Source organism: Populus euphratica, unplaced genomic scaffold (assembly GCF_000495115.2).
Source record: "Populus euphratica unplaced genomic scaffold, PopEup_1.0 scaffold59.1, whole genome shotgun sequence".
Taxonomy (NCBI): domain Eukaryota; kingdom Viridiplantae; phylum Streptophyta; class Magnoliopsida; order Malpighiales; family Salicaceae; genus Populus; species Populus euphratica.
Genome location: NW_011499940.1, coordinates 475241 through 492672, shown reverse-complemented (window position 1 = coordinate 492672; position 17432 = coordinate 475241). Strand labels below are relative to the sequence as shown.

The 17432-nt window shown below is 35.1% G+C and overlaps 2 protein-coding genes and 1 long non-coding RNA gene across 7 annotated transcripts; all 3 read left to right on the top strand.

The window, feature by feature from the left end:
* The first annotated feature begins 433 nt into the window (after positions 1 to 433).
* LOC105136923 (G2/mitotic-specific cyclin S13-7-like) lies at positions 434 to 3372 on the top strand. 2 transcript variants are annotated; one of them, XM_011042436.1, is made up of 9 exons: positions 434 to 618; positions 1263 to 1410; positions 1498 to 1550; positions 1666 to 1928; positions 2008 to 2133; positions 2230 to 2478; positions 2573 to 2731; positions 2820 to 2998; positions 3086 to 3372. In XM_011042436.1, exons 1-9 carry the CDS (start codon positions 579 to 581, stop codon positions 3231 to 3233), a joined length of 1365 nt encoding a protein of 454 aa, XP_011040738.1. In that variant the 5' UTR covers positions 434 to 578; the 3' UTR covers positions 3234 to 3372. The 2 variants fall into 2 exon arrangements, with proteins under 2 accessions (XP_011040738.1, XP_011040737.1); XM_011042435.1 differs by having other exon boundaries at positions 1498 to 1555; positions 1668 to 1928.
* A 926-nt stretch (positions 3373 to 4298) lies between these two features.
* Positions 4299 to 5705, top strand: LOC105136924 (uncharacterized). Of its 2 annotated transcripts, XR_844446.1 has the most exons (4): positions 4299 to 4613; positions 4717 to 5020; positions 5174 to 5227; positions 5391 to 5705. It is a non-coding gene; the product is annotated as an uncharacterized LOC105136924 (long non-coding RNA). The 2 variants fall into 2 exon arrangements; XR_844445.1 differs by lacking the exon at positions 5391 to 5705 and having other exon boundaries at positions 5174 to 5289.
* Positions 5706 to 8117: 2412 nt separating this feature from the next.
* Positions 8118 to 15948, top strand: CIP111 (Cam interacting protein 111). Of its 3 annotated transcripts, none has more exons than XM_011042437.1 (12): positions 8118 to 8280; positions 8505 to 8830; positions 8929 to 9090; positions 9585 to 10474; positions 11438 to 11642; positions 12071 to 12278; positions 12554 to 13074; positions 13854 to 14280; positions 14531 to 14611; positions 14720 to 14910; positions 14989 to 15173; positions 15462 to 15948. In XM_011042437.1, the coding sequence occupies exons 2-12, from the start codon at positions 8522 to 8524 to the stop codon at positions 15520 to 15522; spliced, it is 3240 nt and encodes a 1079-aa protein (XP_011040739.1). In that variant the 5' UTR covers positions 8118 to 8280; positions 8505 to 8521; the 3' UTR covers positions 15523 to 15948. The 3 variants fall into 3 exon arrangements, with proteins under 3 accessions (XP_011040739.1, XP_011040741.1, XP_011040742.1); XM_011042439.1 differs by lacking the exon at positions 8118 to 8280 and adding an exon at positions 8295 to 8387; XM_011042440.1 differs by lacking the exons at positions 8118 to 8280; positions 8505 to 8830 and having other exon boundaries at positions 8999 to 9085.
* Positions 15949 to 17432: the final 1484 nt, after the last annotated feature.

Below are 17432 nucleotides of genomic sequence, written 5' to 3'. Positions count from 1 at the left end.
AAAAGAAAAAAAAAAAAAAAGAGAGACAAAGAAACGACTCGTTCTCCAATAAAAAAGCCAAAATAAGTATTTGCCTAAAATAACTCACCTTAATAGTCGTCTCACCAAATCTCCATCAAACCATAGTCATAACATGACACGCGTCAGGATCTGTGAAAGCGGCAAAGTAATATAACTAGTAGCACGGAAATTTAATAAACTTGAAGTTCAATTAGCATATCCAGACTTTCTTACCTTGCATGCAATATTTTAACACGATGGTAACTTTAGCCCACGGACTCCAATCTCACCAACGGCTAGAAAGCTATGGCGCTCTCTAAACCGTAGGATTAAATATAGATCGGACGGATCAGAATTAAAAATAAATTCGACCGTTGGAAGTGAAGCGGTGGCTCCTCAGCTTCAAAAAGAGGGGTTTCTCTCATTTTTTATTTCCTCATCTCTGAAATTTTCTCAGAAATCAAGATAAAGATTTAGAGAAGAAGAAGAAGAAGAAGAACAAGAATAAAAGTTTAGAGATTTGGTTTGTATTCAAAAGTGATAAATCATAGCAAGGGTTTTTCTTTAATCAATCTAAAATGGCTTCAAGGGTTCAAAAACATCAACAAGAAGTCAGAGGTATTTTAATTTTATTTTCTGTGTTTAGTTCTGTTCCTTTGTATTTTGTCGATCGTTGATTAATGGGTTCTTTTTATCATTCTTTATAACGGGTTCTTTTCTGGTTTTTAATCTAATATTGGGTGAACTAAAGATACCTTTTTTATTTCAAGGGTTTCTTTTAGGGTTTTTGATTAATCAACCTGGTGATATGATTGACACTTAAATGCGATTACATGTAAATTTGTTGTTCTTGGTGTTTTTATTTTGTATTAGTTTATGATTATTGGATTTTCAGTTTGATATCGATGTAGTCATTTTAATTTCGTTAATATTTAAATTGTTTGGGAGATTTATTGTTTTTCTTTTGGTTTATTTGATTACAGATTTTGATTGATTACAATATTTATAGGTTTGATTTACCATCTAGGTGTAGTTTGATTAGAAAGATTAGATCTTGGGTTAGATTTTTCTGTTTTCCCTCTTTGGTTTGTTTTCTCTGTAGTTTCTGTTTGGTTGCTGAGAAAAATGAAGGAATCCTACCAGAGAGGAAACAAAAGGCTGACTAAAGTTACTTTTCTTTTTAATTTCCGTTTTAGATTTCACCCATTCAATATTTTGTTGCCTATTTGATGGGCTTCTAATGAATGATAAATCTGTCACAGGTGAAGCACTTGCAGGTGTAAACAAGAACGTGAAGAAAAATGCAGCAGCGGGTGAAGGAAAAAACCGCCGTGTTCTTGGCGATATTGGTAATCTTGTTACTGTTAGAGGAATGGAAGGCAAACCTCAGCCAAGTCGCCCCATTACTAGGTAGGTTCATCTCTTTCTTTCAGTTATTTATTTGTGTTTTTTAGTGAAAATTGATTCATTTTTGCTGATATATGTGTTCTTTGATAGGAGTTTCTGTGCTCAATTGCTTGCCGCTCAAGCTGCGGCAGCTTTAGAGAACAACAAGGTTCAATCTTTTTAAACAAATTATCAGTGTTAAAATTTATAGACTGCGGATTTTGGGTTCTGCGTGTGTGATTTCTGTACTGAGTAGGATACCTGGTTTTCGTTGAATGCAGAAACAAGTCTGTGTCAATGTGGAAAAGGTGCCTGCTGCTGGTGTTGATGGAGTGGATGCGGTGGGTAGGAAAGTTGCAGTGAAAAAGCCAGCACAGAAGAAAGTTACCGTGAAGCCAAAGCCTGAAGAGGTGGTTGTCATAAGCCCCGATAGTGAAGAGGTTGTTAAGCAAGAGAAGCCAGTGAAGAAGAAAAAGGAAGGAGAAGGATCTACAAAGAAGAACAAGCCAACTCTTACTTCAGTCCTCACTGCTAGAAGCAAGGTGATTATATTGACATCTTCTTTTGAAACTTTTTGTTAGCATATAGAGTTTTCTTGTGTTAATTCGGTCCTTATTTCAGGCTGCTTGTGGTATTGCAAACAAATTAAAGGAGCATATCATTGATATTGACGCAGCAGATGTTAACAATGATTTGGCTGGGGTTGAATACGTTGAGGACATCTACAAGTTCTACAAGCTAGTTGAGGTATGTTTAAGGAGGAAATGACATCTGCAAGTTATGCATGTAATAAAGTGTACATCTCTGCCTGATGTTCTGGTGTTTGTTGATTTTTTGATGCAGAATGAGAGCCGGCCTAATAATTACATGGACATGCAGCCTGAGATAAATGAGAAAATGAGAGCCATTCTTGTGGATTGGTTGGTTGATGTCCACCAGAAATTTCAGCTCTCACCTGAGACTTTTTACCTCACAATCAACATCATTGATAGGTTCCTTTCAGTAAAGACAGTTCCAAGAAGGGAATTGCAGCTCGTGGGCATCGGTGCCACACTTATGGCTTCCAAGTATGAAGAGATATGGGCTCCTGAGGGAACTAACTGTTTTAAGACCTTTCCCCTTCTGTGATGGATGAAGTAGATTATTTTCCAGGTAGCTAAACTGTTTGATGAATTGAATTTTTCAGGTAAACGACTTGGTGTGCATTTCAGACAGAGCTTACAGTCATGAACAGATTCTAGTTATGGAGAAGACAATATTGGCAAACCTGGAATGGACATTGACAGTGCCTACACACTATGTATTCCTTGCTCGTTTCATCAAGGCATCAATTCCTGAGAAGGAAGTGAGTTAGAAAAACTAATAATCTAATATATACTATTTGCCCTGTGTGGCAAGGTTTACTTACCTAGCAGGTTTTTTGATTTGTTTAGGTGGAGAACATGGTCAATTTTATAGCTGAGTTGGGCATGATGCATTATGACACTACCATGTTTTGCCCATCAATGGTTGCGGCCTCAGCGGTTTATGTGGCTCGATGCACCCTAAACAAAACCCCTTTCTGGACAGACACCCTAAAGAAGCACACTGGTTTCTCGGAACCACAACTTAAGTAAAGTCTTCATCATCTTTTTCACTAGCAAGGTTCCGGTTTGAATGATTTCATTTGATTTATGGTATGTTTTCTGTCTTTTAACAGGGATTGTGCTGGATTGCTAGTGTATTTCCACTCTAAAGCCGCAGAACATAGACTTCAGACTGTGTACAGGAAGTACTCAAAGCCTGAGAGAGGAGCTGTTGCCCTACTTCCACCAGCCAAAAATCTCTTGCCTGGTGGATTGAGTTAATGAAGATCACCAAGCTTTTATTTCGAAATTCACATTGCTTTATGTGAGAAGAAAATATATATCTGGACCAGATTGTTGGATTAGATTAATTTGTTTGTTGCTCCCCCTAAGAGCAATAATTTTTTTTCTCCTGATATTACATTTATTACTCTAAAAAATATTCAAGGACCTTAGGGTTTTTTTATTACATAGAAGTTCACAAATTAACCATTATTTTTGCAACAAATAAAAAAAAATTAAGCTACATCATATCAATTTTTAAAAATCCAATATTTTGGTTAAAAGAATAATTTCAATTTTCCCCCAAATTTAGTCCAGCGAAGTAGCCTTCTTTTTTCATAATTTTTTTGGACCAATTCTTAGCCTCCAAATTCAAAAAATTCTTTTTGAAACTTCTTATGTCTCATAATATATTCTATGGGGGAGAATGCTGAAAGTGGACCATTGCCCCATTTCATATATTAGGGTTTTTTTTTTTAATCACACGAAGTACAAATTTGCCATTGCAGCAATAAGTTAATTTCAATTATTCCCCAATTTTACTCCAACAAATTAACCTTTTTTTTCAAGCATAATATTATTTTATGACCACGTTTTGAAAGCAGCTGACTTTTCCAATTCATGATATTTGTTTCTTGACCCCCTTGCACATTGATAACACTCTGAACAAAACAGAAGCAAATGGAGGATTTTGTAACTTGTGATGCATTTAATGAGAGTATTGGCCCACTGACACGAAGAAAAAACAATGCCCACTGACAAGAAGAACAAATTTCTCGTTCTATTTGTTGAAAAGGGGTTTACAGGCCACTCTAATGGGCCAAAAAGCTTTCAATTAGTTGCAAAATCACCAAATCAGTGCCCTTAACTTTTAAGCTAATATCTCTCATGGATTAGAAACTTTACTTATCTAATTCTCTGCAATTTCTCTGAATTTTGGAAGGAAGCAGCAGTAGATAGAAATGTGTCCATGTAGGATTTAGTAGAACGAGAGATTTTATGAAGCTAAAGCTTTCAATAGCTTTCATGGATTAGAAACTTTACATTTCTTTAGTCCTTTGCAATTTCTCTGAATTTTGGAAGGAAGCAGCAGTAGATAGAAATGTGTCCATGTAGGATTTAGTAGAACGAGAGATTTTATGAAGCTAAAGCTATAATCACTATATACTTTAACAACATAAAAAAGAGATAGATAAAACAAATACCAAAGAAAATTATATACAATCCTACTGGAAAATAATAATAAATATCCTAATTAGCGAAAGCACTATAGAATTTTCTTTAACAGAACAACGTATTCTCTTTTGACAGCAAGCCTCATTTAAAATAATTGAGGAAAGAGGTGGGAAGTCAATCATCGTGCATGTGGTTCTATTTCAGGTAACTTTGCGTGTTCTATGATTCTAGGATGAAAAACAGAACAAAATGCTGTAGTTGGGAATTTGCTTATAAGAGATGTTCTAAAATTACTACTTCTTTAAAGACTCGTCAGGTTCTTTCCAATTTTCAGTGTCTTCGACGTCTCTTTGAAGAGAGACATGAAGCAAGGATATAATGGGCTTGAGTATCTCTGCACAATTGTTGCCGGATGCTCTAGGACTGCATACACTCTTGACGGAGGACTAAGCTGGAAAGTGATGGCTTGGATATTCTCAGTAACTGCAGCTATCTATGGAACATAATGGGACCTAGTCGTGGACTGGGGGCTCCTGCAATTTAAGTAGAAGAACTGGTTGTTAAGAGACAGACTTCTTATTCCATACCGAAGTGTGTATTTTGGAGCAATGGTGAGTAAGAATAATGCATGACATACCGAAATGATTTGATCAGCACTTGCAGAGCAATATTGACATTGTGGATCTTAAGTTGAAACAAAATGAAGATCAATCATAAAAATGTAAACCCGGTTCTGATTCTTATGATGGTGATGAAAAATGCAGGTCCTGAATGTATTGCTGAGATTTTCCTGGTTGCAAACTGTCCTGAACTTCCAGGTATCTTTCCCACATACTCAAACCTTAAGTGCAATAGTTGCCAGCCTAGCGGATTGTGGAACTTTTTCCGGTAAAATTGAGTTTATTCAAAATGTGCATAAAATTCCCAAATTCATAGTAAATTCCAAGAGTTAATCTTGTTCACATTCTATTGATTGATCAGGTTGGAGAATGAACATTTACACAATGTTGTCAATTATCGCGCATTCAAGTCTGTACCTCTACATTTCGACTACAATGTTGGCTAAGACAAACACGAGTTCCATATTGCATCAGAAAAAAATCAATAGACAAGAAGTTAGTTATCCAACAACAAACAGCAAAGAAAGAAAACACTACAGGGATGTTCTCAGAAGTACGATTTCGGAGGAGCTTGATTGTTTTCTCACTCATTTTTTATTGATTTATTGTATTTAGTTAGGGAGGTCAGTACCCTGTATGTGTAAAACTCCTTGCTATGGATATATAGGTATTGAAGGGTTTATGGAAGAGTTTTCAATCCAAAATTTCAACAGTTTCTTAAGTAGTTGAGGACTTATGGGTTAATTGGAATGTGGGTTTTCTCAAATCAATCGGAGTTCCATATTTATCTCCTCGAGCACTCGGATTCAGGCAGCGTTTGTCTGCTCGGTTGGCTCGAAAAAACATAAAAATGATGTTTTTTCAAGCCAAACATATTTTAAAACGCGACGTTAACGAGCATTCGATATGAAAATTAGGATGGACCCTTTGTACCTATGAAAACAAACGTTTCCGAAACAAGAACCTATATCCCCATTGAAAACCTAAGCATCCAATTTCGCTGTCTTTTTTTCCTCTTTAGAGTTTTTGTTACCTATCCCTAGTTTTTTATGTTTACACAGGAAGGTTTGAACCTGAGACCTTTTGATGGAAGGGGATGCTAATGCTAGTTGAGCTATAGCTCATTGGTTATCAAGACCTGGTTGATAAGATCTCTGATATATCATCAATGGAGCAACAATTTATGTCGTTGTTCGAGTTAGCAAAGAAATCAACAGATGTTGTGTCGACTTCTGTTTCAATATTTCCTGAAGTTTATCGACGCTGGATGCTTCGGACCAGCTCAAGAGGTTTCTTGTAACATCATTTAGGAATGCTGTCTCCAATCATGTTGCAAAAAGGGTTCAGTATCTCACGAAACACCGTGTAAAGATGATCAGACCGGCTGTTTCTTGCTTGCTCGATACTTGGAATAGGAAACTGCACGGAAGAAACCCTGCCACTGTGACGCAGCCAAACTCTAACTAAGCACACAGGAAGCAAGGACAGAGAAAGGGTCACAATAACATGCACCCTAATTCATATTTTATTTCTTCAACAACTTCTTTTTTTTGTTTTTTTTGCAACAACTAACAAAAAGTTAAACGTCTTAAAACCTTCCCAAATTCAGCTGGTTAAAGCCAGCCGAATTCCTTAAAATTGGGCCCGTAAAACCTCCAACATAATTTTAGCTTTAAATTTGCACCTACACTGGCCGAAGTTCATTTTTAACATAGAACATTAAGGGCTGGATTTTATTTTAAACTGTTTTTTTTTTAATTTTTTTAAAAGAAACAATGTTATTATCTCTTTTTGTTAAATTATAATTTAAATTTATCTTTTAATTTATAAGTTAATCTATTTAAGATACAACAAGACCGTCCCCTGACTTATACTTGACTTAAAATAAGAGGTGATGAGGACTTATCTTTGAAATGAAAGGAAGGACTACGACCTGTTTGCTTAATAAAAAATAGTTTTTTAGAATTATTTTTTTTTAAAAAATTATCTTCTAAACTTTTTTGTATTTATTTATTATTAAAAAAATTAATCAATGAAAAATATTTTTTCATAAAAAAAATTAATTTTATTTTCAAGAAGGTGTTTTTCTTTTATTTTAAGGGGAAAACACTTTTTAGAAGTTGTGAAAAATTTAAAAATATTATGTTATTTTCTGATTATATCAAATGTAGTCCTCAAATTTTTCATTTCTATATATATATATTATATTATTTGCTGATTATATCAAATGTAGTCCTCAAGTTTTTCATTTCTATATATATATATTTTTATTTTTATCCCTTAGAATTTGATTTGATTTTTATATTAACTTTGATCCTTATTTTTATGATTTTTATTTTCTTTTTTCTTATCATTTTCTTAATTGAAATTTTTTATCTATCAAATTTGATTATTATTTTTTAACTGTTATTTATTTTATTTAAAATAATTTATAAAATTATAATTTTTTTAATTTTATCATCTTTCAACTTTTTATATGTTAAATTTAATCTCTATTATTTTGATTATTATTTATTTTGTTTGAAGTAATTTATAAAACTATATTTTTTTTCAATTTTATTCTCATTCAATATTTTAATTTATAAGATTTTTTTATTTGTAAGATTTGTTTCTCATTATTATAATAAACTTGAAAATATATTAATAAATTATTTTCTAACTTATTTTTCATTATATAACTAAATATTAAAAAATATTTTTTTAATTTATTTTTTATGATATTATAAAATATAAAAAAAAATAAATTTCTAAGAATTTATTTAAAAAATATAATTTATTTAAAAAAAATATTTTCTAGCAAATAAAATGATATTATTTTTTATAATACTATAAAATATAAAAAAATTAAAATTTTAAAAGTTTATTTAAAAAAAAATATTTTCTAGCAAACCAAGTGATATCATTTACAGCCGTCCTACCTCTTTCTTGATGGCTCCAATTTCTTAGGAAAAAAATACAGGGCTTTTTTATTAAGGCCCAACAGTAATAATTTATCAACAAAGAGGGCGGGGCCTTGCTTTTGTGGCCCAGCATACATAAAAGGGCCTAAAACCCTGGTCCCCATATTCAAGGGTTTTAACCATCACCTCTCTCTCTCCCCCCCTCTCCCCCTTCCCCTCCCTCTCTCTACGCTTGTGTATTCGGAGAAACACCGAGCACCTGGTTGCCAAACTGGTGAACTAAACCTCCCATCTCTCAAGTCCGAATTTTTCCTTGTTGGTTTTCAAGAAACTGGAAAACCCAGAAATCAGGTTCCCTTTTTATCCTTCTTTTTGTTTTTTCTCAATCTACGAATCTTTTCTTATAATTGTGTATGTGAAGAGTTAGAGAGTGCAAAACATGTTTCACAGGAATTCTAGTAAGAAAGTGCAGTTTTTTTAGTTTTTTCTGCTAAAATGTTTTATCTGTAGAATACCCCATTAATCCATTAAGAGAATAAATGACGGTGAATACTTTTATTTTTCTTCTTTTATAGGGATTTTTAAGTAAAAGATGCCATCAAAGACAAAGAAGAATTCAAAGACACCTTCGAGGCTGTCAAATTCTGACCAGTCTGCTTCATCTCCTAGAACACCATCATTGGCATCTAGTATAGACTTAGAAGCTAGTCAACAAGAAAATATTGCGTTGTGTTTAGAAGAAGCATCGAGTAAATATCCGTCTTTGATTGATAAATCTGCTTTCATTGGTCGAATCACTGATGTTGAGGCGGAGTCTAGTACCACTGCAAGAGGTTGTAAGATTTGGCTTTCAGAATCTTCTATGGTTTCTTCTTCTCTCGCCCCTGGTTCCATTGTATCGGTAACTATTTTTTAACTTTCTTATTTTTATTAATGTTTTTGAAGTTAATTAAGGCTTAATAGCTGTTTCTGAAGGTGTCTTTATGATTAAATTGGTAGGTGTCGCTTGCTGCTGTGGAGAGGAGATTTTCAAGTAGTGGTTTTCCTCTCAGTTCGTTTTCCTATGAATGGTCTAGACAATGTGAGGTGGAGTCTGTGGATAAAATAACTAATGAAGCTGGGAATTACTTTGCTATAGCGACGGTTTTTCCTTCTTGTAAGGTTTGAAAATAAACACAACAAAAACTAGGTATTAATGTATTAAAGCAGTGTCTTTGAACATTATGTGAATATCTGCAAGAATTGATTTTGTTTTACATATCTGCCCTTGATGATCTAGGATATGAACTCTTTTCCATTTTGATTTGAAGCATCTTGATATTTTTGAATCTTGGGCATGTCAACCTTCAACAAGAAAGGCATTGTTGAAAACGACTTTCATAAGGCAGGAGAAATTTTCTTGAAATTGGGTACAAACATGTTAACTATAGGTAGAGCTAACTATAAATCAAACTTGATAGTATTTTAAAGTTCTAATGACTGTTTGATTCAAGCTAACAGTTTTACAAGTCAATCCAGGCAGTTACTGAGAGAAAAACTATACTTTTTTATCCTCTCCCTCCCTGAAGTCGATAGATGTTCTGGAATTTGTTGTTTGATGTAGTAAATTTATGGAAATACTTAAAGTTTGCTCTTTTATGCTTTCTTTTCTCCAGGTTTCCAAGAATGGAGCGCGGTTGTCTTTACACCTTGCCTACATGATGGGATGCCCTGCTTCAGGCAAGGTTATATTTGTTCACACTATTAGAAATCAACTCCTAACTGATATTGTAAATGGGAATGATACGCCAGAAGGTGCAAATACTGATCAACTTTCACTTCATAACTGCAATGAATTGTATCTGGAGCTAGTTCCTTTTATGGACAGAGTAAAAATGAAGAGTGATACTATGTCTGCAACGAAATTATCTGCAGAAAAAAGACATGACAGATCTGAAAATGGCACAATTTCATCCCCGAAGACACCATTGTGTCAACCAAAGCTCAGCTCTCCTAGTCCCATTCACTTAACTTCACCAATATGTGAAGAAGCAGCATCCAATATATCCAATTCAAATGGCACAGATGTTGGTTTACTGAATATTAAAGAGGTATTAGAGGATGAAAGTGCCAAGAAACTTCTACAGGTCTGTGCTGCTTCATGGTTGTATTCTCGTGTTCTAATATGTGGAAATCTTGTGGCCATCCCAGTGCTATCAAAGCTTTGCATTTTCTGTGTCAGAAGCGCGAATAAATTACCTGCAGATGGTAGTGATCAAGATTTGATGAAAGATAGAACTCATGGAATGCAACCTCAAGATTCTGAAGAATTGGGCCATATGAAAGATGCTTTTTCCATAAACCGTGAGACAAAAGTATATTTACATCAGCATATGAATTCAATGGATGAAAGGGCACAGAAACAAGGTTTGCCATTAATGCAAAGTGAATGTAGTAATGGTAAAAAAATTATAGGAACTGATAGATCAAAATTGGGTGGTCTACATAAGGAATATACAGTTTTGAAGGACATAATTGTATCATCCAGGAAGAATACTTTGTCATGGTATGTTGTTATTTTATTTTGTTTGAGATTTTTTTAAACTTGCGGAGTAAAAAATGTTTCTTTTGGTAGCATGATAATATCTGTGGGAGTTTTTGTTGTTTTGATGTGGTTGAATGACATAAATGCTGCCATTGGAACACCCATAAGAGATGAAGAGTCTGGATGCTAAAATGTTGGGACCGTGCATGATGGTACCCTGCTATTCAATAGGATATCATAGGGATCACGGGATCTTTTATGTAGTGTCTATTGTCTAATACCAGTTAACATACTCTAAAATCTTACACCTTTATTTCTAGCTAGGAATGCTTTTCAAAATTGTGAAATCTCTAAATTGCTGATGAATTTGAAACACATTACAATGAAATATCCAGAGCTTTCCCCATGCTGAAACTATTTAACAAATCACTTCACTGCATTGCAGACAATTGTTGTCTTTCACGTCTTTGACTTCAAAATCCACGATCACTCTGTTGATAGTGTGATCAACACAAAGTCCCATCTGTATCAAATTGCTCTGCTGTGTGTGCTTGTCCCCTAATTATGTGGTTTTGCCGTGTAGAGTTCCACTGGATTTGCTTATTGAAGTATATTGTTTGCTCTAAATAAACATCTTTCCATAAATATCAATCTAGAGCTCTGTTGTAAACTAGCATTAAATTAGATCTTAGATCTTAGTGCATTTAGGTGAAAGGCTAAACATTAGGCAATCTTGGTTAAAAAGATCTTAAAAAAATAATCAATATTTTGAAGTGGGCTTGATTATTCAACACTTCTTGTGGAGGATCCCTTTTCGCATTGTAATTTATTTGCTTTTGTCTGTTTCCTAGATTTATATTTTTGTCTGTACTTCTGGATATATACTACCCAATATTATATGTGGTCGTCATATCAATATATGATATGGTATAAGTTTACTGCTTTGGGAACTTTTAGTGTTGATCATTGATGCAAGTGTTTTAGTTTTGGCTTACGAACTACAAAGGGAGTGCTTCTTCATGGACCACCTGGAACAGGAAAGACTTCTTTGGCTCGATTATGTGTCATTGATGCTGGTGTCAACCTTTTCTCAGTAAACGGACCTGAGATATTTAGTCAGTATTATGGAGAAAGTGAACAAGCAATGCATAAAGTTTTTGATTCAGCCTGTCAATCTGCACCTGCCGTGGTTAGATTTTTTTCTTTATTCTTATCTAATCTTTTAAGGTCCCCCCCTGCTTCAAACCTAGCAAGCATCGAATACATTTGTTTTGAAGTGACACAAATTGATTATAACTGTTTGAGGCACTGTTGTCAGGAAGTGGCATTTTTTGGTTAGGTATAAAAACATTCTTTCTAATGTAGTATTCTCTGATGAATTGCAATTGCATGACTTATGAACATTAATGAATGGGAACCAAGATCATAAAAACAAAAATGAAGGTGTTGACCTTTACAGCTAGCCTTCATCTTAATTTGTGTACAAACTGATACATCATATTTAAATTTGAACATTATTGTTTGGAACTATAAAATCTTGAAGGTCATGTCTCTCTGAGCCTCAGTTTACCATACCTTCTATTCCTAGATGGCTAGCTAATTATTGTGCTTTTAAAGGTGTTCATTGATGAGTTGGATGCAATTGCACCTGCACGGAAAGATGGAGGTGAAGAACTATCTCAAAGAATGGTAGCTACATTATTGAATTTGATGGATGGGATTGCTAGGACTGATGGACTGCTTGTTATTGCTGCAACAAACAGGCCTGATAGTATCGAGCCTGCACTGAGGCGGCCTGGAAGACTTGACAGAGAAATTGAAATAGGTAAATAGTAACACAAATTTTCTTTTCCTTTTCTTTATTTTAATCCTATTTACTTGTTAGGCATTCCACCCCTATGCTTGCCCAGAGTTCAATATCTTCTTCTGAATGATACCCATGCATGAGATTTCTTTCCTCACTTTGTCACTATGTTCCCAGTTTTGCCATATTCATCTGATGAGCAACTCAATGAATGAAAAGAAAAGAGGGGGGAAAACCAAACATAACACCACCTTTATCCTGCCATACCAGTTTATTTAATTTCTTTTTTCATGCAGGTGTGCCTTCTCCCAGCCAACGATTGGACATACTTCATACTCTTCTAAGTGAAATGGAGCACTCAGTTTCAGATATGCAACTTAAACAACTTGCCATGGCTACTCATGGTTTTGTGGGTGCTGATTTAGCAGCGCTATGTAACGAAGCAGCTTTGGTTTGTCTCAAGCGTTATGCTAGATCCAAAAAATCTGATTATAGTTCTCATTCCAAGGGATCGTCTATTGCATATGAAGCCCATTCTGACAGCATGGTGAAAGGATCTGATTGCTCAACAGGGGCAAGAGACATGTTGAGGGATGGTACAGATTCTGCATCTTCAAGCACCTCACATTTGCCTGTTTCCTTGGAAAACCTGTCATCTTCTTGCTTGGATGGAGATGTCTCAGAGATCACAGATAATATAGAGAATGGAATGGCTTGTCCTAAAGAGGAATTTTTGGTGGAAGAAGCCTTGTTGAACATTGTTTCTGAAGATTTTGAAATGGCCAGAATGAAAGTGAGGCCTAGTGCCATGCGAGAGGTATGATTGGTATTTCCATATTGCTTAAGAACTTGGGTTTTGATCAAACCACAGTATCTCGCTACCTGAATATGGAAAAGTTACTTTATGGTTGGGCATTACACCAGAAAGCCACCAGTTACACTGAATGCTAGGGTCCAGCGTGATTGTCATGTATAATGTGCTCTAGAGTTGAGAATTGACTTTTGAAGCATAGGGGACTGAACACTTTCTTAAGATTACTTGCAATATGGGAAGAGTCCCTCTACTTCCCAAGACCTTCCCTCTTTGTTGTACTCATTCTGTGGTTACATACACTAAGTTGAAGGGATTCTTACATCATACCATATGATTCATCTTCTATTATTTAGTGCTAACAGTTCCTCATTTTGATTCTTGGAGAATCTCATCTATGGAGTATTCTACTCTTGAGTTCCACAACCATGTAGTAGGCAGATTTTTTGACCTGGAAGTAGGTCATGTTCTGCCACATTTTTTGGATTAAGGCTATTGGAGCTTGTGTCTTTCACTCATCAAAAGAACTGGGATGCCAGGTCAGAACAATAATCTCCACTACCTAAATCAGAATGTGACCTTTAAGCTGCACTACCTGAACTTTGGCATATCACATTCATAGCACCCAAGTAATATTGGAACTGAACTTCTCAGATTTTGGTACTAAATCCATTTTAATTGTCTCTCTAGATTCTAGAAGGATTTTATACTAACATGTGAAATGAAAGTATAATGTAATGTTGCTTGTTACTCTACTTGTTTTTCTAAACTTGTTCTGTATATAGGTAATCCTTGAGGTTCCAAAAGTTAATTGGGAAGATGTGGGCGGCCAGGGGGAAATAAAAACCCAATTAATGGAAGCAGTGCTATGGCCTCAAACACACCAGGATGCATTCAAGCGCATTGGTACCCGTCCCCCAACAGGGATATTGATGTTTGGTCCCCCTGGTTGTAGCAAAACTCTTATGGCCCGGGCAGTGGCTTCTAAAGCAGGATTGAATTTCCTTGCAGTGAAGGGTCCAGAACTTTTTAGCAAATGGGTTGGTGAATCCGAGAAGGCTGTAAGATCCCTCTTTGCAAAGGCAAGGGCAAATGCTCCATCAATTATATTCTTTGATGAAATTGATGGCCTTGCTGTTATTCGTGGGAAGGAAAGTGATGGGGTTTCGGTGTCAGATAGGGTTATGAGCCAACTCCTTATTGAATTGGATGGTTAGTAAGTTTTATTAGTATCGAACATCGTTAAACATTTTGCTCGTGGGATTTTGTCAGTGCATGTTATAGATTGTTTAGCATCTGCGCAGCTCATATATTTGGGATCTTGAATTTTCTTGTGTGATGACTTTCCTAGTGATGTTTCACTGATTTTAGTTAGGGAAATTATCAACATCTAATTTATTTTGGATATTCCAAATCTTGAGTCCTATATCTTTGAAATTAATAAATACTTCGTTGGTTGTAGGCTTGCAACAAAGAGTTAATGTTACTGTAATTGCTGCTACAAATCGGCCAGACAAGATTGATCCTGCTCTTTTGAGACCAGGTGCAACTCTCTCTCACCCTCTCTATCCAAGCACCCACAGAAATGTACTGTTGTACTGCTGCAGCCTGCAATCGTGGTGCCTTCTTAATTGATAAACAATTTGAACAGGGCGCTTTGATCGACTGTTGTACGTGGGACCTCCAAATCAGAATGACAGGGAAGACATATTTCGTATCCATTTGCGCAAAGTTCCTTGCAGTTCTGATGTCAATATAAAAGAACTAGCTTGTCTCACTGATGGGTGCACTGGAGCTGATATAGCATTAATCTGCCGGGAGGCAGCTGTTGCAGCCATTGAGGTTTTCATAAGTTCTTTCCTTATCTTCTTGTATACTTCACTTTGTTGTTTGTTCATGTAAAATTTTCCTTGTTAGCAGGAGAATATTGATGCTTCGGAAGTATCCATGCAACATTTAAAGACTGCAATTCAACAAGTCCAGCCAACGGAGATCAATTCTTATCAAGATCTGTCAGCAAAATTTCAGAGGCTCGTTCACTCCAGTGACAAAGATGAAATGGGAAACCAAGAGTGCTCGAGCAGGGCAAACTCGTTTTCCATCAGGTAGATATTTCTTCTCTGAAAACCCTCTTATTTCTTTTGTTTGGTCTGTGATCTGGAACAGGAACATTCCACTTGGCTTGGATGCACTTTACAAACGACAACCCTCTCTCTTAAATCTTAATGGTGTAATCCAGAAGCATGAAATTTCATGCTTATCAATTTTCTTTTCAACAAAAAGCTATTGAAAGGTTTCTATCTTTTTCTGTCAAAAAACTTCACTGTAGTAGCACTGTGCAGAAATTCTCTTCCAAGGTGACTTAATTTTTTCCTGTCACCTTGATATGACAGGACCATAATAAAATCCGCGATGCAGTTCTTGAATCGTTCCTCTGCCTCAGGCTCTGGGTAATAGCAATTATGCAGCACTTTTTCACACATCTCTTTCATAAGCAGCCGTGGACCACTGTCTGGTCTGCATGATCGCAATTGAGTGGAAAATGCTTGCCTGATTTAAGCTTGGTCGTTCGTTAGCTGAGTTTTGGATTTCACTGGGGTGTATGGGGCCAATACCACCGACACTTTCTTATGAAACATTCACTCATTAGTGAAATGCAACTGAAAATTGTTGCTGTGGTGAAATTATGTAATCATAACGTCAAGATTGTTTTAGATTTGTCTTGTTAAGCATCAAGTTTTTACTACACTGATTCTCAATTCATGGATAAAGTTAGGGCTAAAGAAATACAGCGCTTATTCCTTCTTACCTGAAGCCAATGCTGTAAAGTGGGTCAGGACTTGTATTAACCAAAAAAAAAAAACATTTTTTTAAAATTCATACTGGTTATGACTTGTTGGGTTGATTGCCATTTCCACACGGTTTAAGTTGAAACCTAGTCCAAGCTAAGTTTTGAATCTACGAGTCACTAGATTAATTAGTCAGGTCAGGTTTTGACTACTCGGTTCAGGTTTAATGAGAGTAGTGTTTTCATACTACAGGTTAGTTAATGCTAATACCAGATTTTGAATCTTGATTGTATATTTTAGTTGTACCTTTCAGCCGGGCCAGGCTCGCAAAAATGAATTGCCTCTTAATCTTGTGCTTTAATATTTGTTTAAATGATCTTGTTTCTATTTTTAATATTGTTTCAATGACCTATGAGATCTGTATGATTGGGTCTTGAAATCTTTTAAGTGTAAGTTTCGTTAGGGTTTCTAAATAAAGATGGAGACAGGTCAAAAATACGTGCTGCTACCATCGCTGGAAATGATGTTGAATCTTCAACTGCTTAATCGGCTTGATTTAATAACTGGATTAACAACAAACATCATTTAAAGTTAAAAGAGATGTGAAAGTCATTTGGTGTTGTTTGAGATGCAAGAAAATATGAAGATAAAATTTTAAACAAAACATTCTTAATTATTATCGAACATTTTAATAAGAGCAAAAATTATAGGTGATGTCTCAATAAGATCAAGGTTTTTTTAAAATAAAATTATTCAAAATAAAAAAATTTTGATAAATTTTTTTACTAGAATAATATTATTTTAAAATTAACCTAATAACATGAGCTATATCAAGAAGTATGATAGCTACCACCAAAACGATAATGAGCTCAAGAATCGAAAGAACATCTTCTATAAAGCCTTCAACATGTCCATGGATGATACTCAGAATTGAATGCAAAAACAAAACATGCCATTAATGCAAAGACAATTATCGTGCCAATTCTTTGGCTCAAAATAGGAACACAACCACCATGTTCACACTCATGCATGTTGACATCAACCCTTTGGAATGTAACATAGAAATTGACATTGCGAAGGAGAAGGTATTTAGTCCCAACAAGCAAACAAAGTAGACTAGTTTTGTCGAGGTAATTTGTGGTCTTGTTTCCATCCCATAAAGATGCTCTCTGCCTTCCCTTTCTTTTGTAATTTTTCATTTGTCCATTTCTCAGCTAAAATGCTCCAAGAACAGCACAGACACTGTGCATAAATCTGTTGAATCTCTTTGTCCAAAGTCAAATCTAGTTATTCTCACGACATTTATAATCACCCGTCGACAATACACACTATGATACAACCTTTGACATTTAACTCTAATTCCAGATGAGTCTGTCCTCCGCATTAATATCTTAGATCCCATCCCAAAAAAAATTAATAGTTTTTGTGAGAGTTCATTTGAAAACATCTTGATGGTTGAGATAAAATAGAAAATTTTATGATGCTCAGAATATGAATATGAATGGATAATTATTTTATATATTTATTTTGAAGTAAGATGAATATACAATGAAAAAGAAAATTAAATTTAAAACT

Excerpts from the sequence above, each read along its gene's own strand:
- LOC105136923 (XM_011042435.1), top strand. The coding sequence starts at position 579 with ATGGCTTCAAGGGTTCAAAAACATCAACAAGAAGTCAGAG. Across the intron at positions 1,556-1,667 it reads CAGCTTTAGAGAACAACAAG|AAACAAGTCTGTGTCAATGT; the intron begins GTTCAATCTTTT and ends CGTTGAATGCAG. Across the intron at positions 2,999-3,085 it reads TTCTCGGAACCACAACTTAA|GGATTGTGCTGGATTGCTAG; the intron begins GTAAAGTCTTCA and ends GTCTTTTAACAG.
- CIP111 (XM_011042437.1), top strand. The coding sequence starts at position 8,522 with ATGCCATCAAAGACAAAGAAGAATTCAAAGACACCTTCGAGGCTGTCA. Across the intron at positions 14,911-14,988 it reads CAGCTGTTGCAGCCATTGAG|GAGAATATTGATGCTTCGGA; the intron begins GTTTTCATAAGT and ends CCTTGTTAGCAG. Across the intron at positions 15,174-15,461 it reads GCAAACTCGTTTTCCATCAG|GACCATAATAAAATCCGCGA; the intron begins GTAGATATTTCT and ends TTGATATGACAG.